The sequence below is a fragment of the Hyperoodon ampullatus genome (assembly GCF_949752795.1).
Source record: "Hyperoodon ampullatus genome assembly, chromosome: 13".
NCBI classification, from domain to species: domain Eukaryota; kingdom Metazoa; phylum Chordata; class Mammalia; order Artiodactyla; family Ziphiidae; genus Hyperoodon; species Hyperoodon ampullatus.
In genome coordinates this window covers 41,613,060-41,639,655 of record NC_136926.1, presented here as the reverse complement: position 1 = coordinate 41,639,655, position 26,596 = coordinate 41,613,060, and the positions used below count along the sequence as shown (strand labels likewise).

At 37.7% G+C, this 26,596-nt stretch overlaps 1 protein-coding gene across 1 annotated transcript; it reads right to left on the bottom strand.

Moving 5' to 3' along the window:
* Nucleotides 1–245: 245 nt before the first annotated feature.
* IMPACT (impact RWD domain protein) lies at nt 246–26,312 on the bottom strand (the record flags this gene model as incomplete). The annotated part of the gene is made up of 11 exons (XM_079718256.1): nt 246–314; nt 1,260–1,394; nt 3,156–3,246; nt 6,615–6,688; nt 8,780–8,877; nt 10,744–10,866; nt 15,153–15,238; nt 22,675–22,737; nt 23,923–23,975; nt 24,983–25,111; nt 26,277–26,312. 11 exons carry the CDS (start codon nt 26,310–26,312, stop codon nt 246–248), a joined length of 957 nt encoding a protein of 318 aa, XP_079574382.1.
* Nucleotides 26,313–26,596: the final 284 nt, after the last annotated feature.

Here is a 26,596-nt window from a genome sequence, read left to right as displayed (position 1 = left end):
AACTGTTACCTTCCTAAAATTGTACGAAGTGGTGATTAAGTTCAAATTAATCCTTCTGCATCAGCCTGAAACACTCATGAAAATATCACAAGTTCTCTATTTTTGGCAGATGATATAGCCAAAGAAGAAAAGATAATATTGGTGTCCCCAGTGAATTGGCTGACTTGAACAGTCCAGGATTCTCTCTCTGCACAACATATTCCTTGATGACTGTGGATACAGTCATCAGGATACAGTTTCAGGTATTAATGTTCACTCCTCTTCTTGTCTTTTCTTACTTTTTTGTTCTTTCCCAAAGTCTTAGATGATTCCTCCTGAAAAAGACATAAATCAATGTAGTATCTTCCTACATTTATATGACGGTACTAGCTTAGGACTCTTAAATCTAGTCATATAGAATATGTATAATAGTGAAAGTATAATTACTTCCATATGTACCATCTTTCTGTTTTACAGGGCTCTTTCATTTATAGTCTATTTTAATATTTCCGAAACAATCAAGGATAATCAAAGAAAATACTCATTTATCTCAGTTATCTAACAGATTTATGTTTGAGTAATTTCAATATTATTTATGTTTATTTTTTTAATTATTTTTTTGTGTGCGTGTATTTTTTTTTTTTTTTTGGCCACACCGTGCAGCCTGTGGGATCTTACTTCCCTCACCAGGGACTGAACCCATGCCTCCTGCAGTGGAAGTGCAAAGTCCTAACCACTGGACAGCCAGGGAGTTCCTCTCGATACTATTTAATCCATTGTTCATTTACCAAAGTAAGGCAGCAAAGTTTAAATAAAATAGATATGAACATATCTGAAATACAAGACAAAAAAACTCGAAGTATAAAGGAAGAAGCATCTAAAGGCATGCCAGGGGAAAGGGGATACACTTTGACACCAACAGAGAATGTTAGAATTTTATAGATGTTTAAAGACTATCCAGTTCACTGTAGCATTAGCTATAAACTTCTATGGGTCTCAGTTTTAGGGAGTGGAAACGAACTGGTCTTTAAGGTTTTTATAAAACTCCATGAATCTACAAAATTAAGGTTTGAAGAGATGAAGTGATCCTCCCAAGGTCACACAACTGATCAATCACACTGTTCTGACTAAAACCTAAGCTTCCAGTTTCCTAGTCCAAAGGTTTTTCTAATGCACCTCACTCGTTCTGCTTCACTCTTTATTTTCTTTCTCTTTTTTCTTTTTAAATTTCACAGGCAGTGGTGAGAAACTCTCTAGATATAATATCAGTAACCACTTACCGGTGAACTTGTGTAGTTCTTCTCCACTAGAATGTTTCTGGCACAGTTGTTGATATGTTTGAAGCGATCTGGTCCTAGCAAAATCCCTCCATACCAGCGTGATACCACCACCATGACATTTCTCACATTCAAAATCTGTTATTTTCAGAAGCATAATTACATACAAATATAGACAGGTACAGATGTGAGTTTTAAAGGAAAATGAAAAAACCCATACATAAAATTGCACATAAAATTTCCCCGACTTTAATGGCAGAACCATGAGTAAGCAGAGTGCGATTTATAACAATTCAGGGGACAGAATGTTAGAATGAGAAGGGAATTTGGAAAACAAACACTGTGCTCCACAGTGTCCTTGAATTGCAAACTTGGGGACCACCAGGCAGAGTGAAGGGGAGATCATGCAGTGGGGTTCCAGTTCTTGGTGACTTCAACCAGCAGTTTTTTTTTTTTTTTTTTTTTTTTTTTTTTTGCGGTATGCGGGCCTCTCGCTGCTGTGGCCTCTCCCGCTGCGGAGCACAGGCTCCGGACGCGCAGGCTCAGCGGCCATGGCTCACGGGCCCAGCCGCCCCGCGGCATATGGGATCCTCCCGGACCGGGGCACGAACCCGCATCCCCTGCATCGGCAGGCGGACTCTCAACCACCACGCCACCAGGGAGGCCCCAACCAGCAGTTTTTTACCCCTAGGTCAAACAGCAACACAAAACCTGCTTCTGAACAAAACAGCTATAGATAACTGGGGCTGCATGGGTAATCACTAGTGCCTACCAGTAAGGTCTTCCTCAGTTTGACATTTGTCAAATGCTGCCCTTAACGTGAAGCCCACCAGTCTACAGGCCTGACCCCCACAGAGTTCCTATCAAGGAAAGGGCCTGGTTAGAAAACAAACCTCCACATACAATAGCAGAAGAAACTACAGCAACTACCTTAGGAAAAAAACAATCCATTCTTAAAATTAATGAACAATCAATGATCACCAGACAGATGAAGAAAATCCAGCAGCATGAAAGAGGAAGGACAAGATAAACAAACTAAAATGGACCAGGAAAAATTTAAGGAAGAAAACATCTAAAAAAAGAAACTCTAATTAGTATACTCAGAAAATTTTTAGAAGATATTGTATCCATAAAAGCAGAACAGCACACTATGAAAAGGGAAAAAGAGGGCTTCCCTGGTGGCGCAGTGGTTGAGAGTCTGCCTGCCGATGCAGGGCACACGGGTTCGTGCCCTGGTCTGGGAAGATCCCACATGTCGCGGAGCGGATAGGCCCATGAGCCATGGCCGCTAAGGTCTGCGCATCCGGAGCGTGTGCTCCGGAACGGGAGAGGCCACATCAGTGAGAGGCCCGTGTACCACAAAAAAAAAAAAAAAAAGGGAAAAAGAGAACAAGAAAGAACTCTTGAAAATTAAATACATGGTTGCTAAAAAAAAATTTTAATTTGATAGAAATTTTGGAAGACAGTCAAGAAAATGTCTTAGAACATAAGGCAATGAGATGGACAACTTAATAAAAAAAGAAACATTCTGGATCTACCCAGAAGTCCAATATCCAACTAACAGGAGTTCTGCAAAGACAGAACAGAGAAAATAGAGGAGAGGAAATTGTCATGAAACAAAAAGGGTAAGTTTTTCCAGAGCTGAAGATAATCTTCTATTGTCTACGACTGAAAGAGCTTGAAAGCACAGCACTCGCTATTAACCTTTTGCTTTCTGCCCCACATCCAGCGGTTAAGATTATCTATCGATGTTTAAAAACTAACTACTAATAAAACCAAATCATCTCATGTTATTAGGCTAACTGATTTACTTATTCCTAAATGGAATTTAGGAATGAATTTTGTTGAGAAATTTTATGGTTCACAGAACAGGATTAACAGGGTTTAACTCACACTTACCTCCATGAGGTGGAGAAGACGCCCCCCAGCTGCTGTTTCCCCGTCATCCTCACAGTCCTGTAAGAAGGTCTGTTTATCCTCACAATATATTCTAGAAATACACATGACAGTGTTATTCTTTAAAACCTTGAAATATTGTATTCAATAATAAAAGTTACTCCTTCATATTTGTTGCCATCAATTTACTTCCAAAATCAGCATACTTGTTTTAAAAAAATCTTTCTTGAACTATAAATTAGCTATATTTTCACTGACGATTTCCTATCCAGTATGCTTCACTTTTTATATTTTGGAAAGCTAGGAATCAAGGGTACCTCCTTTAAATCAGAAATGCTACAATTATGGGAAGGTGAGTTTACACATCTGACACTTCCTCCACTTCATTTAATCTTGAAGCTGAGATTATAGAGAATAGTCACTAAAAAACGTTTACTGAGAATAAACTGTATATAAGCATTATAGGCACATAATAGGTGCTATGAAATGGTATAAAAGAAATAAGTGGTGTACTCCTGTCATCAAAGAGCCTAAACTCCAGTGAAAGAGAAAAAAAGTATATAAAAAAGATGGAGGTGATAAAACCAACATTAAATTTTATACTTTCCTAACATCTTATTCTAGCCGCCAAGCATTTATCTATCTTCCCCATTCTAAGAATTATAAGATTTATTTTTCTTTGTAATTTCCCCGTGGATAGTTATCAATATCAGAGATAAATCATGGTATTTTTACCCATTTAAATTATCTAGAAAGTTAGCATGGGCTACATTGTAGATGAATAAGCTTGGCAAATAAGTGTGAGTTATAAAAAGAAAACAGTGCCAGTTAAGGTATGCCATCTAGTGCATTTTTTAGGCCCCTACAAATGGTACCATCTAGGACTAGGCAAATATAGCAAAGATATCTTTCCAGTTATGGTGATAAAAAGCCAAATACTACCTTATCTATACACCTAAGTCAATTATATTAATTGTATTATAGCAATCCTATTCATTCATTCATCTTTCCATCCACCAAACCATCTATTCATTCATTCACTCAGTATATATTTACTGCCCACCTACTATGACCAAGCTCTACTATTATTTAGAGTTGGCCCCATTTGAAGAAAAGAAAGTTAGTACTATTAAACAAAATTTTATATGGCAAATTTAAGGCAAAAAGGATTCCGGGGTTGAATTTATAGAACAAATGAAGAAATCTGACTATATAAATCAGTACTGTTAGGTTTAAAAAAAAAAAGGAAATACCATGGACATTTTCACTAACCCTTTCCTCACATGCCAGGAAGATAATGATGCAGCATCCGATAGCTGTGTGTACCAGTAGCCTGAAGAGTGCCCCATAACTCCAAAGCAGGAACACAGCCCCAGAACCAGGAAGTAACCTTAAAAGGACCCTAAGCATTCAAAATACACAACACAAAGTCCATGTACCAAATAAAGGTTATTTCTTTAACTCCCAGTGGAGTCCTTCAAGCCTCCACTTTATGCCTTTTTATTGTTATCTGACACACAATTCTGACAAGCTAAGCTCCTTCATTCCCAAGCATCAATTATATAAGGGGGTGAGTTGGAGGGGCTGCTACATGCAGTCATGCTGACATCTGTAAGAAGTGACAGGTGATCACCCATTAATAAGCAAAAATACTCAAGTACTTAAAAAAACAAAAATATGGGGCCTGAAATAGAGTATCCAGCCCATTATTTAACTTTTGATAACTTAAGATCAGTATCATGTCCAGCAACTGTTGAAGGTGCAGCCAACATGGCCATGTAGGAATAAGATAGAGATAAATGAAATTAGATTCTCAAATTCAGCTCTACCACTTAATGACTACATGATCTTGAAAAAGTTAACCTTTTTACAGTGGCACAGTTGCTGAAATAATTAGATTTAACTTATGTAAAGCACATGACACAGAGTAGGCCCTCAACAAACACGTGGGACAAATGAATAGTACCTATTAATACTTTTACAGAACATTCTAATCACTGAGACCAAGCACAGTCTAATCCCTCATTTTTATACTGATGACCCTAACTCACCAAGAAAAAAACCAAAATTCTGTGTAGTGATACTCTAATAAGTAGGGAATTATATAATAAATAGTTTTTTTGGTAAGATTGAGCACTTAGAGGGATGTAACTTAGTAATATTAAAAACTCACCTATCCAAAGTGATAAATTTTTTTGAGTTTTAGATAGCCTAGATTTTACAAATAGTCTGAATCACATTTTAAATTTGCACCAAATTCCTATGTCTATATTCTGATTTTAGTCCTAAACTATGTTCTGTAAGTCTGTACTAATTTGCATATTTAAAAAATATACCCTTCATTTCTTTACTAACAAATCCAGCAGATTTCTATAAAACCTTCATACTCAAAACTAAAAGACATGTAGTGAAAGAAGCAGTCTTAATTCACTGCATAAACTGGTTTAAAGAAAAACGTTAGAAAAAATTTGGCAGTATGTATCAAGAGTTTCAAAAATGTTCATACTTTTTGATAATTCTACTTCTAGGAATCTATTCTTTTTTCCTTTTAAATTATACTTCTGTTTCATTTCAAAAAACAATATGAAACAACCAGAACCTATCCTGAGGAAATAATGCAAAAAGTACACAAAGATGTTCACGGGACTATTCTTTATAATACTTAGAAAAAATGAAAAACTTGGGCTTCCCTGGTGGCGCAGTGGTTGAGAGTCTGCCTGCCGATGCAGGAGACGTGGGTTCGTGCCCCGGTCCGGGAGGATCCCGCATGCCGCGGAGCGGCTGGGCCTGTGAGCCATGGCCGCTGAGCCTGCGCGTCCGGAGCCTGTGCTCCGCAACGGGAGAGGCCACAACAGTGAGAGGCCTGCGTACCGCAAAAAAAAAAAAAAAAAAAAAAGAAAAAATGAAAAACTAAAACAAAAAGGAAATGGTTAAATAAATTGTGGTATGGAGCCTCAAACAAATATTATACAGCCATTAAAATAATGTTTATAAAGCAATTATAACAACATGGAAAAATGCTTTTGTTACATTAAGGAAAAATTTTGATACTAGAATAAAGCATTGAGAAGAATCAAAAAGAAAATATTTCACAATATCAGTTACACTTAATGGCAGAAAATGGTTAACTTTTCCTCTGATTCTTTTTTCTGCCATTTCCAAATATTCCACACATGATTATTACTTTTACAGTGGAAAAAAAACACATAATAGTTGTTGTTTTTTAAAATCATGCATCAGTTTTCCCCATTTTTTTTTTTAATATTTATTTATTTGGTTGCACTGGGTCTTAGTTGTGGCAGGTGAACTCTCAGTTGCGGCATGTATGTGGGATCTAGTTCCCTGAGCAGGGATTGAACCCAGGCCCCCTGCATTGGGAGCGCAGAGTCTTAACCACTACGCCACCAGAGAAGTCCAATTTTTTACCAATTGCACATTCCTAAAATTGTGATGATCACTTACCGGTATGCGTAGATGTTGTGGGTGGCACTAGCAATTTTCTTATTCTCGTACAATTTGGCAAGAACCATTTTCACCTTAAAAACAGCAGTAATGTAAATAAACTAATGTATACTTTCTATTTGCTCTGTAAATAAATGCTAAAAAAACCTTAAAGCATATTGATATACATACTATTGTAGTGAAATTAACAAGAGTTATTTAAAGATTCAACTACATTCTGAAAAAGCCATTTCCAAAGTTTTCTCCCATTTTAGGGGCAAAAACTGGTTCTCTAATTGGTACAAAAATGATAGACCTGGTATTTTTGACCACCAGTTATCAACAAATATCTGAGCAGTAACCATGTCCAAGATACTTGTATATAAGAAATTTTCCCCATACTGTATAGAGAAATTTAAATGAAAATATAAGAATTTCTAGAAATGAGCTCTGAAAACTTACCAAAGTGACAGGTACAGAATAAGGGTATGTTCCAAATGTTATAAAACCAAAACTCTCTCTGGGAGTCAAATAAGGTTCATAGAGGAGGTAACAAGACCCAGGTCTTGAAAGATAAGTGACAGTTCTGCATCAAAATGGGAGAACGGGGTGGGGCAAGAAGAAGCCGTTCCACTTAGAGGAAACAGCATGTACAAACGTACCAGATTTAGTAAGCAGAAATAAACGATGCTTAGTTAAATTGGAACTTCATATAAACCACAAATTTTTTTATTTTAAGTATGGCCTATGCAATAATGTTTATCTGAAATTCCAATTTTAGCTAGCTATTCTGTACTTTATCTGTCAACCTTAGCAGGGACATAAAAGAGAAAGGTTCAAGAAGTGACCAGTAGTTTTATGTAGCTCTACCTTAGAGTATGAATGAGATGACAGAAGATGTATCAGAATGATTAAAGTAGGGTCTTATCACAAAAGGCCTTGTATAATGTGTTTAGATTTTTTCCTTGTAGCCAATGGAAATCAGCGAAGATTACTGGGTATGTGGGGGAGGAGTGACACGTGGTCAGATCTTTTAGAAAGGTAGTTGGCAAGGGGCATAGAAGAAATACTGGAGGTAAGGAAGACTAAGCTGGAGATACAGAGACCAATTTGGATCAGAAATTGTGCAATCTTGTGCTTCTCAGACTCCCAGATTCCTGATCAATAAAGTAGACACTGACCTCTCAGATTTATTTCAGCTCTCACAAATTATGATCCTGTAAGTCTAAGTGACTATAATCAGAAATGGAAAAAGGATCCAGTATGGAGAGATTCAGAATGCAATGTCTAAGGAGGACCCTGGCAACAAGATTATGAGCAATGGCCAAGGGCAAAATAGGGTTCCTGAGAGAAAAGCCCAGAAGCTTGCACCAAAATCTGTTATTTTGACCACAAATCAATGAAGGAAAGAACTTCCTCTTCCAGAGACTAAAAGAGAGTGAAAAGGCAGCCTGGTGCAAAAAACTGTATTCCTATAGGTCAGGGCTTTAGAAGAATTTGGAGAGACCAAAGGGAAGAGACCAATGCTTAAAACCTGTGGTAAGCTAGTAAGACTTTTCTGGTTAATTTAACTTTATAGGTGTACTGAAATTGTCTCTTACATTAATAAAGTTTAGGCTAGATTATAGCAGCAAGGAAGAAGAAAATGATTCTGCTGAAAAGAGACTGAGAAAGACAAAGGCCTAGGAATACTATTTTTGACTGAAGATCTTCCCATATAATATCCTTTGGTGGATATCAGGCCACCTAAAATCAGGAAGCAGAAAGGAAAAGGAATTCAGGTTAGGAAGACTGGGCTCAACCAGTCTGTCCACTGTCCCCTTACTTGGGCAACAATAGAACAGGCTAGGTTTTATAGAACTCCCACGATAAGACAAATAATTTTTCAACAAGCTATTGATATTAAACATCATAATTTTCTACACCACCACAATGGGTTTTTCTTCTTTGAAAATTCATTGGAGAGTTAAGCCCTAATCAGAGTCTGGATACAATTTTGAAAGCAGTGATAAACAGAAACAAATATTCCATGATTCCCAATAATTTGGAGTAGAAAATTAGCAAATAATTTTTATCTTGCATGAAAATTAAACATAATAGTAAAAACAAAGATATTATTGCAAAACCATTTGCTTGAATTACTTTGGTAAAACAACATCAAAGTGAACTGGACACAGTAAGTTTACCTGTTTGGGACAAACTACTGGAGCCAAGTGTGCCTGAAAAGTACTTCTTCGGTCTGTGATAGGAATGCCATGATCAATCGGAGGTAATTCTTCTATTTCTATAAATTTAAAGAATTATATTACTTTTATTTTTTAAATTCTTACATTCAAATACTGAAAAATTGGCAATGGTATAGTGGGGGGAGTTGGGAAAGAGATGTAAATTATATGGCAAATCAAATAACAAATACTGGTTGTCTATTAAAATTAAATTATAATTTTAAGTAAAAAGTTTCCTAATATATTGTACATTAACATAAAACTACTTGACTTATAAATGATTTTCACCTGCTAAGGTCACCCAGTGGTAATGGTAGGTTGGGACTCAAATCCTGGGCTTGTTTCAGTTGTATAAGTTGGTATAACATCTAATTTTTAAGAGTACAAAGTGGTCCTGAGACCAAAAAGATTGACAGCTGCTAATATGGAGTATTTATTCATTTTACTGCTGATGGACCTCTGGGTTGGGAAATCTATGACTTTATTTTGTATAGCTGTAATATAATGTCTTCTGCTAATAAAACTGTTCCTACGTCATAGGATTGAATTACATGTATCAATAGTACACCAAGTTGGTATTCCATCAAGTACTGTGATTTCCAGTTATTCTGCCTTTTAAACAAGCTTAAGAACCATTAATTTTACCCTTAACTTAGATGAGAAACTTACCAGCCATCCTAGCTGCTGCACCTGCCTCATTTAGGATGAAAAGTTATTCAGAAAAAAAGAATTTAATTTTTTTCTATTTCTATTCACTGATCTGTTGAATCTTACCAAGTCAGTTTGCTTTATAAGTGATGAAACACTTCAAGTAACATGTGTAAAAATATTTCTGGAGCACTTTAAATAACTTGCCAAAAAATCACTGCACTGGTTTGTGGCAGGACATGGCGAGAAGCCAGGTTTATGCAGGATGTTCTTCCTTCCCCCAGTAGTGTTCTCTTCTTGAACAGACTGTGACCTCTGCGCTAGTACACTACTAAGGCCAATAGGAACTGGATACGATTTATTATGACTATGATTTTCACTCTTTTTCTTTTAATAGTGGATCTTCTTTACCAAAAGACATCCTATGCCAAATCTGCAAATATGTGTATGAATAAAATGGGAACTACTTAGAGTGAAACAGCAGCAGGTATCCTGGGTGTTCTTCCCCACTCATTCACGGCTTCTTTGTCCCCTTCCACTAATACTGAGACACTATGCAAGAACTTTAAATTTTCATTTACTGTTTAAAAGCTACTGTATAATGGCATAGGGAACTCTCTATCTTCAAAGAGAATGAACATTCCCTCTTGTCTATCATGTTTTTGTAAGAGACTTGAGGAAACTAACTATATCATTCAGAATTTTAAAGTACTAAAATGGAACATACTTTCTGATAGAAATATAGAGCTGATTTATCACATCAACCTATCCATAAGCTGAATACTACTTTATCATGGAATAAATTTGCTTAAGCAAAAACTAAAATCCTAAAGGCATTTCACTAGCTTTAATTCAGTGGTTGTACCTTCAATTATTGTACTTATATTTGTGAGCAAAGACTAAAATTTAACTCTGAGCTATCAGTAGACAGCTAAGGATTTCAAAGTAAAAACATAAAAGCAGGATGTGAACTGAAAACATTAACACAGCTTTTCTTAGTTTCAATTTCTCTCACCACTAATTCAAAACTCTAGATAAATAGCAAAAAAAAAAAAAAGAAAAAAGTAAATTCTATTTTTTTCCTCACCATTCTGATATACCTAGCAAACACCAAAATGGCCAGGAGACAGGAAAAAAATAACCCAATTCTCTACAAATTAATAAGACTTTCCTAAAATGTGAGTTTACTAAATTTCTATACCATTCCAAATGGTATAGAAATTCCAGTCATAATGCTACCATCCTGCTTTCCTCAAAATAAACTAATAACATTATACCTGTTCGATTTTCACTGACATCAAAATCCAATGCTTTAACTGGATTTTCTGGTTGACATGCTAAAATGAGATCATCTTCACATTCAATATCTTCCTCTTCAGTTTTCTTCTTTACGTCTGGGCCTATGTGGATATGAGACATGATGAGTGATCATAAGACAGTAAGAAATTACACTTAAAAAACCATTAGTCTTGGTCTCTAAACACCAGTCTTCAACAGAAGGAACCAGGGCTCCTACAAGAAGTGGTTGACTCCAGGGTTGGGACAAGGAAAATACAAGATGAGCCTGTTATATCTTGTGATTCCAGAGAGTAAAGAAATGTTCAAAAAACAATGGAAACTTATAAAAAGAACACAGGAGCCTACCTGAGAGCTCTCCTAAAGGCCAAACCTGGAACAATTAGAGCAACAAAATAATGACAGTATGGAATTTTAACTCACGAAATAAAATGAGTTCATACTAATATAAGTAATCAAAGAAATAAATGTGGAAAAGAGACATCTTGTTCTCAGAATAGAATTCCAATTAATCATAGCAAGAAGGAAATGAAAATCACCATACTGTTACAACACCATATTGTTTACAAATACTGTTGATAAGATACACTAATGGATACTAAAATCAGTAGGTTAAAGTTTAAGGAGGAATAGGGTATTAGCATAGCCTCAAAGTATCTCCCCCAAGATACTTATCAACTACAAAGGGAAAGACAGTAACTGATAATTTTATATGTCAATCTGGCTAGGCCATGGTACACAGATATTTGGTCAAACACTATTCTAGATGTTTCTGTAAAGGTATTTCTTGGATGGAATTCACATTCAAATCAGCTGACTTTGGGTAAAGCAGATTGCCCTCCATAATGCAAGTGAGACTCCAGTTAAGACCTTAAAAGAAAAAGGACTGACCTCCCCAGAGGAGGAGGGAATTCTGCCAACATACAGCCTTCAGACAAGTCCTTCAGACTTGCAGTATCATTCCTTCCCTAGGTCTCCAGGCTGTCAGCCTACCTTGCAGAGTTTGGACTTGCTAGCATCCATAATCTCATGAGCCAATTCCTTAAAATCAATCAATCTCTCTCCCTCTCCCCCTCCCTCCCTCCTTCTCCCCCCCACCAACCATTCCTTCCCTCCTCCTCTCTCTTTATAACACACACACACACACACACACACACACACACACACACACACACACACATCTTATTGGTCTGTTTCTCTGGAGAATGCTTGATTAATACAGTAACTTTACAGTGGAAACATTTGGAAGATACCACCTTAACCAAGGGATCAAGGTAAATATCACCAATAATAAAGCATATTGCTATCATTAGCTCCTTGATATAATACACTGTGAAGGATACAATATCATTTCTGTGATATTCTTGCCAAAATGCCTAATCTTACTCCAATCATGAGAAAACAATGGACAAATTCAAATTGAGGGACATTCCACAAAATAGTGTCAGGTCATGAAAGGTCAAAAAAGTGAAGGAAAGACTGGGGAACTATTTATAGACTAAAAGGGAGTAAGGAGAAATAACAACTAAATGCAACAAAGAATCCTAGATAGGATTCTAGAACAGCAGAAAGAACATTAGTGGAAAACTCAGTGAAATCTGAATAAGCTCTTTATTTTTATTTTTTTTAATATTTTTAATGTTTAATTTTTATTTTTTTGCTGTACACGGGCCTCTCACTGTTGTGGCCTCTCCCGTTGCGGAGCACAGGCTCCGGACGCGCAGGCTCAGCGGCCATGGCTCACGGGCCCAGCTGCTTCGCAGCATGTGGGATCTTCCCGGACCGGGGCACGAACCCGTGTCCCCTGCATCGGCAGGCGGACTCTCAACCACTGCACCATCAGGGAAGCCCCTGAATAAGCTCTTTAGTTTAGTTAATATTACACCAATGTTTGCTTTCTGTTTTTTATAATTGTAATATAGTTATGTAAGATGTTACTAGGGAAAGCAGGGTGAGGGATATAACAGAGCTATTTCTACTACTTTTACAACTTTTCTGTAAGTCTAAAATTAGTTCAGAATTTTTTAAAAGTGTAAATGGTATGTAATTACTTCAAGATTTAACATTTCTGGGGTTTCCTTGCTGGCACAGTGGTTAAAAATCCACCTGCCAATGCAGGGGACACGGGTTCGAGCCCTGGTCCGGGAAGATCCCACATGCCGTGGAGCAACTAAGCCTGTACGCCACAACTACTGAGCCTGCGCTCTAGAGCCCGCAAGCCACAACTACTGAGCCCTCATGCCTAGAGCCCATGCTCCGCAACAAGAGAAGCCACCGCAATGAGAAGCCTGTGCACCGCAACAAAGAGTAGCCCCCACTCGCCGCAACTAGAGAAAGCCCGTGCGCAGCAATGAAGACCCAATGCGGCCAAAAATAAATAAATAAAATAAATAATTTTTTTAATTTCACATTTCTATAGTAGAAAAAAATGAAATAATAAAGAATAAATATGTACTGAAGATTAATAGTAAAATAAAAATAAATTACTTGTCAAGTGGGTACCCTGGAGAAGAAAATTCTCATGAGATATCCTGATCACTAGCTTATACCCTTATTCATTCTTTAGAATTATTAAACCTTCCATTTTAATATGAAGTCTAGAAAATTTCTTTTTTTTTTTTTTTTTTTTTTTTTGCGGTATGTGGGCCTCTCACTGTCGTGGCCTCTCCCGTTGCGGAGCACAGGCTCCGGACACTCAGGCTCAATGGCCATGGCTCATGGGCCAAGCCGCTCCGCGGCATGTGGGATCCTCCCAGACCGGGGCACGAACCCGCGTCCCCTGCATCGGCAGGCGGACTCTCAACCACTGCGCCACCAGGGAAGCCCTAGAAAATTTCTAATTAAAAAATTCCAAACAAAATTTTTTCAAATTATAAATTATACAACCTAAATCAATAACTCGAAAATCTTTAGTGTGGCTAAACTAAATTATAGATATAGGTGGGAAAGGGAAAATACCATTTTAAGATCAATAATTTAAAAAACTTCCTAATAGTTCAGTGATTCCAAGCTTTTTGGAGTCCTAAATTTTTGCTTATATTCCATTTTTGCAATTATCCCACACTCTAGAATCGTGGATTGGCAAAACTCAATTTTTGTTTTGAGGTTTCAAAACTCTTCTCAGATGCCCTGAAATGCTGCAAAATCAGAACATGAATCATAAAAAGTCAAGGAAAATACTTCAAAAAATATTGTCCCATGATCAGAATATCTTCAGACCATTTATCTCTTTGATTTTAATGGAAGCAGTAAAAACATTTGCTTCTGTAGAAAAATAGTAAAATGCTCTGAAAAAATATATATTTCTATCAACTTTAAATCTATACTGATTTTGGTAAGGGAATCCTTAATAATTGGTTCCATGTAAATAACCTTCTAAAAATTAGTAAACAGACTATTGGGTTTTCTTTTTTTTTTAATCCCTCTTCTCCCCAAATTGAAAATAATTCTATCAGTGATAATAATAAAACTCTATTTGGAAATAAAATGAGGCTTAGTAATTTTCCTCTCTAAAGGGCTTTTGTAGTAACTGGAACAAAGACTAGCAAAGTAAATAGAAAACATAAGAAATTTCTATGTTGTTGTATATTATGATTCAATAAAACTATAATAATAGAGCAAAATATCAATTTTCAAATGTCCTGAAATTATATAGTGGTGATGGTTATATAACTTTGGAATAAACTAAAAACCACTGAATTATACATTTTAAAGAGTGAATAATCATGGTATGTGAATTCTATCTCAATTAAAGAATCAACTTTCAAAGTCAATTTTTATATCTTAAATACTGGTCCGTGTGTTTTCCAAAGTTCTTTTTCTATAAACACTACACTCATTTGAAGCTAATGTCTAACTTACATAGTCCAATAATTCATGAAGAATGTTACCTGGTTCATATTACCATGACAATAGTCAAAGAAAGCAAAGATTTTTTTTTTTTTTTTGCGGTAAGTGGGCCTCCCACTGCTGTGGCCTCTCCTGCCGCGGGGCACAGGCTCCGGATGCGCAGGCCCAGCGGCCACGGCCCACGGGCCCAGCCGCTCCGTGGCATGCGGGATCCTCCCGGACCGGGGCACGAACCCGCGTCCCCTGCATCGGCAGGCGGACTCTCAACCAGTGCGCCACCAGGGAAGCCCGAAAGCAAAGATTTTTGACCCAAGTTCTTTAAACATAAAATTCTATTTCTATAAGAGTTTATAGTAATATGAAACCAAGGAGGCTAAAGCTTATAGAAAGAAATAACCATATTTACATGAGTAAATAACTTTCCAGAGAAACATATTTTATCATATAAAAACATAAAACAGCATACAGATCTTCATTAGAAGTTTCAATGAAAATATCTACACGAAAATTTAATTACTGTAAATTAAAGGAGCAAACCTACCTGGTTCTGTCATCTGAGATTTTTGTATTAGGACATCTCTTATTTTCTCCACCCACAGGTAAAGAATACTTTCACCAATATTCTGTCTAAACAAAATTCAGGGGAAAAAACTGTTATTAAAAATTTCCTTCTCAGTGGCATGGACATATATACACTACCAAATGTAAAATAGATAGCTAGTGGGAAGCAGCTGCATAGCACAAGGAGACCAGCTTGGTGCTTTGTGTCCACCTAGAGGGGTGGGATAGGGAGTGTGGGAGGAAGACACAAGAGGGCGGAGATATGGGGGATATGTGTATATGTATAGCTGATTCACTTTGTGATACAGCAGAAACTAACACACCATTGTAAAGCAATTATATGCCAATAAAGATGTTAAAAAAATTTCCTTCTCAAGTTCAAGAAAATATAGACATATTTACAATCTAAGAAATTATATGCAATCTAGCCGTGCCTTTTTTTGGAGCAGGATTGCCGTGCCGTGCAGCTTGTGGGATCTTAGTTCCCCGACCAGGGACTCAACCCAGGCCCTTGCAGTGAAAGAGCTGAGTCTTAACCACTGGACCACCAGGGAATTCCCTAGCCATGCCTTTTAAAGAGGAATTTATAAAAACATGCAATTTACTAACATTTGTGGATGAGTATTTAATACATCAACATTAAAAATTCCAACTGGCTCCCAAGTTAAAATTAACATTGCTCACTTAAAATAAGTAGAAGAGTTGCAACCAAAGAGGGGAAAGAAAATTTCTGAACTTGAACTCGATGAATTAACATAGATATAAGTATGATTTAGTTTCTGTCAGTGAATATAATTGTAGTATTGATGCCCAGTCATTGCTTGCTTTTCTAAACTTTTTGAACAATTTCAAACCACTTTTTTATGTACTTATTTCAACAAATAAGAATACAAAGCATTTGAGAAACTCCCTCAGAAAGCCAATTTACAAGACTTAAAAGACAATCAATGGAAAACTTTATATTCTTATTTTGTTTTGGACAAAATATTCTATTGCCCAAATTGATTCATTTTGGTTCCAAATAGCTGTCTCGCTGCCTCAGATAATTAAATCCATCTCAAAGGCTCGTTGAGAAAAAGAACATGTCATAGTTCATGTCCATAGCATTATGTTAAATGATGGCAACAGCAATAAAATAAAGGCCCAAGTGTCTACTCTTAGGAAATGACACTAATTTTAGATAAGTTTTAATAAGTGTTTAAAGAAATCATCATACTACTTCACGACACCTTACCTCCTTCCTCTAACAGTTGCTCTTGAAACCATCATCTTTTTATCACCACTCATCAGCACCCAAAGGAAAATTTCAGAACAAGCATTCAGAAGAAAACAACACTGTTTTCAAATAATTCTGTATCCTCAAACCCTCCCATCTCACCCATAGCTCCTGAGTACTAAAACAATCCTCCGTGTCCTTTGGCAACCTGTCTTATTTAGAGAGAGCAAAAGTCAATTGGAAAGGTTTTAAAAAACTGAGAATGTTGGTTGAGTTTCTTTTAAACAATTCCTACCCCCATCCTCTCTTCTCAATAAAAGATTTAGAGGTATAGAGACAGAGAAGGGTAAAATGTACTGAGTATATACTAAGCCCAAAGTACATTATATGTATCAACACATTTAATGCTCATAATTGTCTAATAGAGTAGGTTTTATTTTGCCCATTGTACAGATGAGAAAGCAGACCTAGAAAGATCAATTAACTTGTCTAAGACAATAAGCAGTAAGAAGTCCAGAGCCAGAAAGTGAATGCAGACTTACTCCAAAGCTCAGGTCGCCCACTGCGTTTTGCTCTCCTATCAAGCAGCTGTGTCCTTAGGCAAGTAAGACACTTGAACTCTGAGTCTCAGTTTCCTCACCTATAAAACAGATTCACAGCATCTTGCCTTACTTTACAAAAGTAGTCTCTTTTCAAGTGGACCTATCTTAATTCACTCAACAGATCTTTAAGGGCCTTGCCTATACACCAAGTACTACGTGCAGCCCTGGGGGTATGGTAGTGAATGAGAAAACAGGGTCCCCTGTCTCAGTGTTTACAGTTATTATCCTTACAAATGTATGGTTTTATATGTAATTCTCTCCATCCCCTAATCTCATTCTATTTAATTCATCACATCATCATCACCAAAAGTAGTAGCACTAATATCCAGTATGTATTGAACACCTACTATATAAGATGTAGAAAATGCTTTGTTACTTCTCTTAATCCTCATTCATAACCACCCTTTGAGACAGGAAAATCATCCCTCTGTGAATCTATATTCACATTCAGATTTGTTGTTATTGTTGTTAGGGGACTATTGGAGGCAGGGGACGATGGAAAACACCTTGGAAGAATTTTCACAATTAATAGGTAATTTTTCCTAATAATAAAGAAATTAAACCTTAACTCCAAATTTCCTCTCCTCTGGCCCATGGCTTCCTGCAGAAAAATATACAACAGCATTCTGCCCATAATCATTTATTAAATGCTTCCTTCTTCCCTAGTATTTAACTAGACCTACTGAAATCCATTTTAAGGAACTTGTAGTGGATGTGAAACGTTTCCTAAAGAAAATGAAAATTAAATTATTTGTTCCCCTGGACCCCCAAATTCATCACTGATGGTGGTTTGGGTGTTTTTATTGTTGTTGTTATTACTGCTGTATTTGTGTTTTCTCTCATGACAATAATTTGTTCATATCTTTTTTTTTGATTCAAGTATAGTTGATTGTTCATATTTTTTAACTACAGACTAGGATTTGGTGGTTTTCACACTTTTGCCTTCGCTGTAATGAAATCTCCCACAGAAACAGACAGAAGCTGTAGGCTTCCCTCCTATGCCCTTCCTCCCCTCACCCAATGGTCCTTGAGGAAGTCAGCTGGATCCTAAAAATTGGTACAAAATCTGAGAACTACTCATTATAGGGTGAGATGCTAAGCTTTTATTTATGAAATTAAGTTATGGTAAAGTAGCTGAATATAAAAAGTCTAGAACAAAATTTGTTTCAAACTGAATAAAAGATCAACTTGGATTAAAAACTGATATTTTAGTTGAGATATACTGCGATTAAATACACTTAAATAACTATTATCCAATTCAGAATGATCAAAACAAAAGTCAAGTTACTTGTTTTACTTGTGGCTCTAATTTTTGTATCTTTAATATTCCAATATTTATCTTTGTTGACTTAAGGGTAAAGCTATTCACTACAATGTACTACTAAGTTGTGTGACCTTAGACAAATCACTTGATCTGAGTTTCCATCATCTCATTTTCAAAATGACAAAACTGGATGAGATGATTCTTCTAACAAGAACAACCAAATTGAGAGCTGCTATTATATAGTGTTGAAATACATTACATGGATTATGTCACTTAATCCTTACAATGATATTATTCTTTTTTTTTTTTTTTTTTTTTTTTTTTTTGCGGTACGCGGGCCTCTCACTGCTGTGGCCTCTCCCGTTGCGGAGCACAGGCTCCGGATGCGCAGGCTCAGCAGCCATGGCTCACGGGCCCAGCCGCTCCGCGGCATATGGGATCCTCCCGGACCGGGGCACGAACCCGTATCCCCTGCATCGGCAGGCAGACTCTCAACCACTGCGCCACCAGGGAGGCCCGATATTATTCTTTTATCCTCATTTTACAGATGAGAAAGAGGTCACACTATTTCAAAAACTGACTCCAGAAGCCTGACAAAGACAGCCTTAACATCAGCTTGACTAAACTTCAGACAGGCTGAGCTTCCTGACTCTAGGTCCTGACCTCTCTCTTCTTAGAGCATTTTCTTTACAAAACTTGTCACTGTAAATTCTTCCTTTGCTCCTTTGGAATTATGGACATCTTTTTAGAAGTTCTGTCAGTGTTAGAACCTAGGAGTGTCTTTCTCAAGGACCTGGGAGCCATTCTTTTGAAATGCAGTCATCAAGGAAGACAGTGCCCTATCTCCCAGTCTCTGTTGGCTAGTAGGGGCCTAACTCCTGATGAGCCACAATTTGCAAACACAGATAGCCTAATCACAGAGAAACACACTTGCAAACTCAGGAAGAAACTTAATGTGCTGGACACTCTCACTGACCAACCTCCCCCCAGCATCCCCCAGTACTTTCTACAGCTCATCCCAGCCCTTAAAAACCGTACTGCCTTTTGTTTCAGGAAGTGGAGTTCAGACTGAGTTCTGCCTCTCTCCCCTGCTGCAATAGTCCTGAAGAAAGTCTTCCTTGCCTGTTTAATTTGGTCCGGTGCACTTTCTGCTTTGACAAGCCTCACTCTCCAAGTTCCAAACCTAAGACTTCATGATACATCAGAATGTGAAGAGCTGTGGGAAATTAATCATTTTCTTGGATTTAAATTAAATAGTGTTGAAATGGACTATCATAAATTCAAATTTAAAAAAATTTGAATCCTTTTCATTTTCTCTTAACACCAATTATATAATGTTCAAAGTATTTTTAAATCTGTTATTTACCTTTTGTTTTATTAAACTATTTTCATATATTCAAAATATCCATATGTAAAATGTTTAAACAAAAATAAGGTATGATAAGCAAATGAGTCTAAATCTACACAATCACCAAATCCTAGTTTATGTTCCTAAGTACTTCTTTAACTGACTGTTCTTCTCCCTTGCATTCTTGTTGCCTTAATAAAGGTCTCCACTATCTCCCTCCTAGTTACTGACTGCTTTTCCTATGGTGTCCCTCGCTTCAAACTCTTCACAGCCCACCCTCCACACTGCCACACAAATCTCATTACATTGCTCCCCTGCCTAAAATGCCTACAGCCTATAAGATAATGCCCACACTCCTTACCAGCTTACAGGTTCTTTTTTCTTACACCTACCTCAATTTCTATCCCTGGCATGTTGAACTATCTGCTGAACTCTGAAGATGCCAGGTTGCTTCACACCTACATGATTTTGCTCATGCAGTTCCTTCTATCAGAAAATCTCTTCCCCTCTGATCACCTGCCAAACATCACACCCAAAGGTCACCTTCAAAATGGAACCCTCCTTTACAACCTCACCACATGCCCAGAGACCTCTAAAAACAATAGCACTTGGTCCAAACCTCTCAGTAATTGTCACTATATTGTGTTGGTACACAATTAATGTATATTAATTTTAAAATTCCAAACTCCTAACAGAGTGCGAGCATATAGGAGATACTCATAAAATGTTTACTGGAAAGACTTAGTTTTCAGACTTCGTCCCTCCTTACATAAGAAAAAACATAGTTCATCTTCTTATATAGGCAAAAATAAAATTTAGCATTCAAAATGATGCCAAATAAATATGAAAATCTTGATAATGTTACAATATTTAGAACATAATGAAACTATAAACATTAAGAACTATATCCATACATTTAAAATGTTTAATTTTCAATGACTAATAGGGTTTTTCACTTGTTGCCCGCTGCTGGGATTTTATGGGAAAATATGATTAAAAGTTGTCACATAAAACTTTTAAAAACAGAATGTATATTTCTATTTAGACCACATGTGTGAAAATACTACTGTTGGACTGGGGTTATTTTCAAGTGTTTTTAATAAACAAGACAGTATGAACCATATCCTATGTTTAGAACAAACTCCTTTGTTATTTCTGATCCTTCCTAATTCTCTAAGTAGCTCAAGTGAACTACTTAAGGAGAACAGCAAGTTGTGTCCTTATAGGAGGGTATCTCTTAATAAAGGGGGGCACTTTTGGGGCAGAAAAAAGGCAGATGGGAAGCCATTTCAGAGTGCATGACATTGTGCATAGATAGGAGAAAAATCTAATTGATGAATATGATTAACAGGATGGAAGCCAAGTGTTGGAAGATTTTTCAAGAAGAGAAAGTGTTCAACACCACCAAAAGTTACAGAGGTCAAGTAAGATAAGAACTGAAAAATGACTGTAAGATGTATAATTACAACATCATTGGTGAGCAAATTTGCAGTATATTTATCTTATTCTACTTTAGGGGGGAGATAAATTGGTAAATAGGCATAAATAAAAGATTACAGAAAGAAGTTTGTTGGGGGCACAAAAGTTGGAGTGGCCAGTAAGGTCAGGGACAGGTATCAGAAAACATTTCTGATGAGGATGACTGAATCACTAAATGGGGGCCTCTCCCATTGATATGTCCAGTTCTTGGTTACTTCCAGAGTCAAGTGTAAACCTAGGAACTCAAGGAAGACCACACTTCCTCTAGGAAGGAACAAATAGAATCAATTCCATGAAGACTTTTTAAATTAAATACTCTGTGAGGGAAAGAAACCTGGTCTAGATCCCACAGATACAAAGGGGGTTCTCTCACTGTGCCAAATGGGGTAGCCACCTACAACATATAAGACGATCCTTACCAGTTCCTGGATTACAGTAAAACTGATGTTCCAGAACATTATTTGTTGTACTAAATTAATGTATCTCATTAAAATTAACCCAAATCACAGAAATATCTTCTCTGGACTACTTCACTAGCCTCCTGATATCCCACATCTATTCTTGCTCCCTTCCAATCAGTTCTCACCCAGAAACAGAATGGTGTTTTCAAAATGAAAATCTTATCATGGCATCACACCACTTAAAACTCTTCTCTGCTTCCCAAAGGTCTTAGGATAAAGACAAAAATCCTCAACGTGGCCTACAGGACTCTCCATAACTTCCCCTGCCTACCTTACTAGGTCATTTTCCCACCATGTTCCCTTCTCTCCTCCCCTCTCTTTTCCCACTTAATACCACCATTACGTTGTATCTTAACATGTGCCAAACTCATTGACAGAGAGCCTTTGCACATGCTGTGGCCCTTCACTGGAGTTATCTTCACTTAAGTAACTTAGCTCTTAAGTCAAACAAGCCATCCCTGACCTCCTAGACTAGGTCAGGACTTCTTTCAAACTCAATTAGTACTGTATATTAATATCTTTCTTTTACAGAACTTATCACAGCTGCAGTGTGACATTCATTTTTACAATGTTATGAGTAATATCTCCCCTACCTGCAAATTCTAAATGAAAACAGGGACCATTTCTGTTTTTGCTAATTATGCGTATCCAGGATCTAGTACAATGCCTGCCATATAGCATTTGTTGAATGAATGAAAGAGTGAAAAATACAGTATATCAATAGACTCTCAGTCTTATGGCCTAATACAAGAACGTTACCATTAAAAATATATAGTAGTTTAATGAATAATTATGCTTAGGATTCTGCTGTTACCAGTTTCATTCAACATAGCCTATGAAAACAGCAAAATAAGAGCAGTATCTCTGAATTTACTTTCACAAGCTGGCTAACTGTCTTTATAGCTATTAGTTCTAAATAATAGTGTATTTTTGTTTCTAAGCAGAATTCGTATCAAATGTATATATAAAATTACATATATAACCAATCTTTCAAGGATTTTTCAAGTATATTCTTTTTGTTAATGGAAAAGCAGCTTAACAAAAAGTTTAGAAAAGGCCCTAACATATCATGATTCCAACAAAGGCCCACAATAGAGTCACTCAGAATTTTTTTAAATTATCCATCACTTACATATATATTTCCTCAAGGCTATTCGATAAATCTGCACGTTCTTGCCCTTGAAGCCAAGGAGCACTAAGATTAAATACAACAAAATAAAGAAGATTATTCAAAGATTGTGTTTATATCTCAAAGAAAAAATACTGATTAATCACAAACTTGTTTTATTTAACTTTAAAATTTTTTCTATTTTCATCAAAATGTTATGTTATGTTGTATAAATCGATATAGTTCCAAAATGCTTTCATTGGCATTAATTCATTTATTCCTCCCCCAAAACCATGATGAAGCCAACACCATTATTATTCAATTAAAATATGGCTTAAAAAACAGAGGAGTTCATAGGATATCATAAATCTGCCCTAGTTTACCTAAGAGGCAGAAGAGTTTCCAGAATCTAAATTTCCAGATTCACAGTATTTGCCACACTATCAGGACTTCCCAATTTTTTCTAACTGGTGTCTCAAAAACAACTCTAACAAATAAGTCAGTTGCCACATGACTGTAAGAAAAACAATCAACTATTTCTGAAAAGGGCACAGATGTTTACAAGCATTCTATAATATCTTTCACTGTCAATAAAAATGAAATATTACAGAACCATGAGTAATAACAAACTTTACCGCTATGGTTTTAAAACACTCATACAAAAGACAATCCCACTGGGAGGTAAAAATTTTAGTAATTGAGATTTAATGCAATTCTGTCTGCACAGGTTTATACAGCTTAGTAGGTCAAGCAGGCAAGGTGGAGCAAAGGTTAGTTGCAATCAACAGGTCATGACTCATTAAGACTGCGCTTGGGCTGCTGAGATGGCTCCTCCACAACAAGGGCAGGACAAGCACCACAAGCACCATGGGTGATTCCTGGAAGGCAGGCCGTCTTACACAGAAGCATGTCAAGGAACTGGCGAGGTCAGCAGAACCAGGTTAGGAGCAACTCTATAGGCCAAGGTTTCTAGATTGCTAGGTTGTCTAAAGAGGAAGATTTCCCTCCCTGTCTCTAAAGATAATTCTGTAGCTATTTTACCCTCTATGGATCCTCTGATTCTCTTTTATACTAAGTGGCAAACTTCAAAGTGTTTTTACGTAATTTAATTTTTAAATTTAAATGCTCTATATCAAGTCCAAAAGGTGTTTTTAATTTCTATATACATTTTGATAAGGTAGTCTATATGAACACAATGTACAGTACAGAGAAACAATCTTTGAAAAGTATAACCTTTTTATAAAAAAATATAAATGTAGAAATATAGCTTACTTCAGTTGATAAATAGGTGGCGCTGTACCTGGGTATTCATTCGGTAGCATCACCTACAAAGCAGTTTAAAAACAAATCTGCTTATACTTCATCATGGCTCAAAAATAACAACATTCATAAAGCCAGTCATTGGACAGATTTCTAACTTGCCAAACTAAGAAACAAAACCATTGTTTTGTTAAACTTCAGGAGAGAATTCCCACCTCATATTTATGCTTCTGCCTTAAATACGTTGTTAAGATGATGCCAATCTTTTAAGAAGGAGATCATTATTTGCAGAGAAAGTACAAAAGCAATGAAAATTAGAAAATAAGTGGGGAGGACAAAGACAAAAGGAAAAGAAAAACTGAAATAGGGGCTTTATACCCCAACCCCAAATGAAAGAGCGGCATTATAACATGTTCCAGATATTTTTCTTAAGAAATTAAAAAAAAAAAATCCTACCAGACACTATTAAATACATTAAATAGCTAACACTTAATAGAGAACCATGCACGTTTCTTTTCAAATCAGTATTACTATAAAAACAAATACTGACAAAAACTCAATTTGGCATCTTTTATGTTGGAAGTATAGGTAGTCATCAAAGAATAAGCATTAAAATAGAAAGCCATAGCTGATGTTTTCATTTATCCTAACCACAACTGATTCCCAACTAACAAAGAAATGAGTATCTACTCTATGAACCATCTAAATAACTAACCTATTCTTCCTCTTAAATGTCAGTCCTCTTCCCAGGTTTAGACTCTCTTCTATTAAACGTACAGGATAGTGAAAGGAAGTGAAGCTCAAGTCTGCCAATGGTACATTAAGAACACTTAAATAAATAAAATAATTGGGAGAGAAAAGATTGAGACTATCTATGAAAGCATTACTTGAGAGTGATCTGAGATTTAATTACCCATATGTTTAGATCATCAATCGTTAACAAAAGCCAACAACAAAAAGACAATTCAGAACAAGTCACACAAGAATAATCATTAGAGGAATACAATAGCAGTCAATCATACAAGAGTCAACCTTGTAACTGGAAAATGGCTGTAGAGAAGGGCAAAAATACCTGCAAGCAGAGTGTCCATTTGGGGTCATCTATATCGTCGCTAATTCTAATACAAAATATTTTGGCACAGTCATCAATGACACACCATTCCTCGCCATATATAGCTGCCATTGCTTCAATTTCCTCATTCTGAAAGAGGTTGATGGGGGGAAAAACAGTCAAAGAATGCACCGACCCTAAAAACAGTCAAAGAATGCACCGACCCTAAAAACAGTCAAAGAATGCACCGACCCTAAAAACAGTCAAAGAATGCACCGACCCTAAAAACCTGAGTTTTCCATATTGCTTTATAAGGTATTTGTATTTAACATCACCAGCTTGGATGAAGGATCCCTGAATGAACGATACCAAACGTTCTCAGCAGCCGGTCACCACGTTCTACTCTGGGTACAAGACACGATTGCAATGACTGGCACCAGCCTTGCCACTACATCACTGTGCTTTTGACCACTACTGAGCCAAAATATACATGCACTCCCATATCCTGCAGTGAGATTTACAAATGAAAGGATAAACATTAACTCCTCCGCTCCACCTTCTCTTTTTAACAGGTAACCCCACGCCCCCGCTCCCTGGTGGCACTGTTACTTATTATATTCTCCCTATATTACTACTGGCTATCTCCTTCGTTGTTTTTGTTTTGAATTTGGGCACGAGGCTGGGCGGTTGTTGGGGTTTTTGGTCATCAAACCCTCGAAACATTTCAGAAATTACTCTTTTTGTTTCGGCTTAAAGAAGAGTAAAACCGGACCTAAAGGTAAAAATGGGAAGCAAAGTATACATTCAACTTTGTATCGTCTCATTTTGTCCTCATAGCACATTCGGAAAAGCTTTAAGAGCGCCCACGTGAGCCACGCGCTGGGGAAAGCTCAACACCAAGAGGAGGAAGGTTCAGTGACTCCAGGGTCTGTGTTACTATTGCCCGTTTTGCGAAAGCAGAAACGGTTCTTAAGTGACCTGTCCAAGGTGACCCGGCGGGGACAGGGCGGGGAGCAGAACCCGGGTTTCTGCCTCCGGCCGGGAGCTGCTCAATCGCGTGTTGATGGTTGACGATGACGGCGCCCAAGGCAGGCCCAGCGCGCCGACACCTGTAAGCGGCCGGCCAGAGAGCGATCGGCTGAGATCAAGCGCCGAGGCAATGGGACGCGGCGGAGCGAACGGCGCGGCCTCGGGCGGGGGCGGTGCGGGCGAGACCGGGGGCGGCCCCGGACAGAGGCCCCTCGGCCGAGGAGGCCCGGGACGGTGAGGCGAGGCCGAGCCGAGCCTGAAGGTCGGCGCCCCGCCGGGGCCTCACCTGCCTCTGGTCGCTCCCTGCGTCCCCCTCAGCCATGTGGCCCCGGGAGCAGCCGAGCGGCCACCGCCTGCCCAGGTCCGGAGCGCGGGGGCGGGGCGCTGCGACTGTGAGCCAAGCGCGGCCAGCAGCGCTGCCCGCAGCGCGGCCTGACCCGGAACCGCAAGCCAGCCACGCAGCGCGGCTCGCATCTGCTTCCGGGTTGCGGGCCAGGTGGGGCTAGGGGGATACCGGCGCCAGGGCTTCCTGTTCTGGCCTTGCGCCCGCCTTTCCCCTCGTCTTCCGCCGGGTCGTGGGGACGCCGTCCCGCCCAAGCGGCGGCA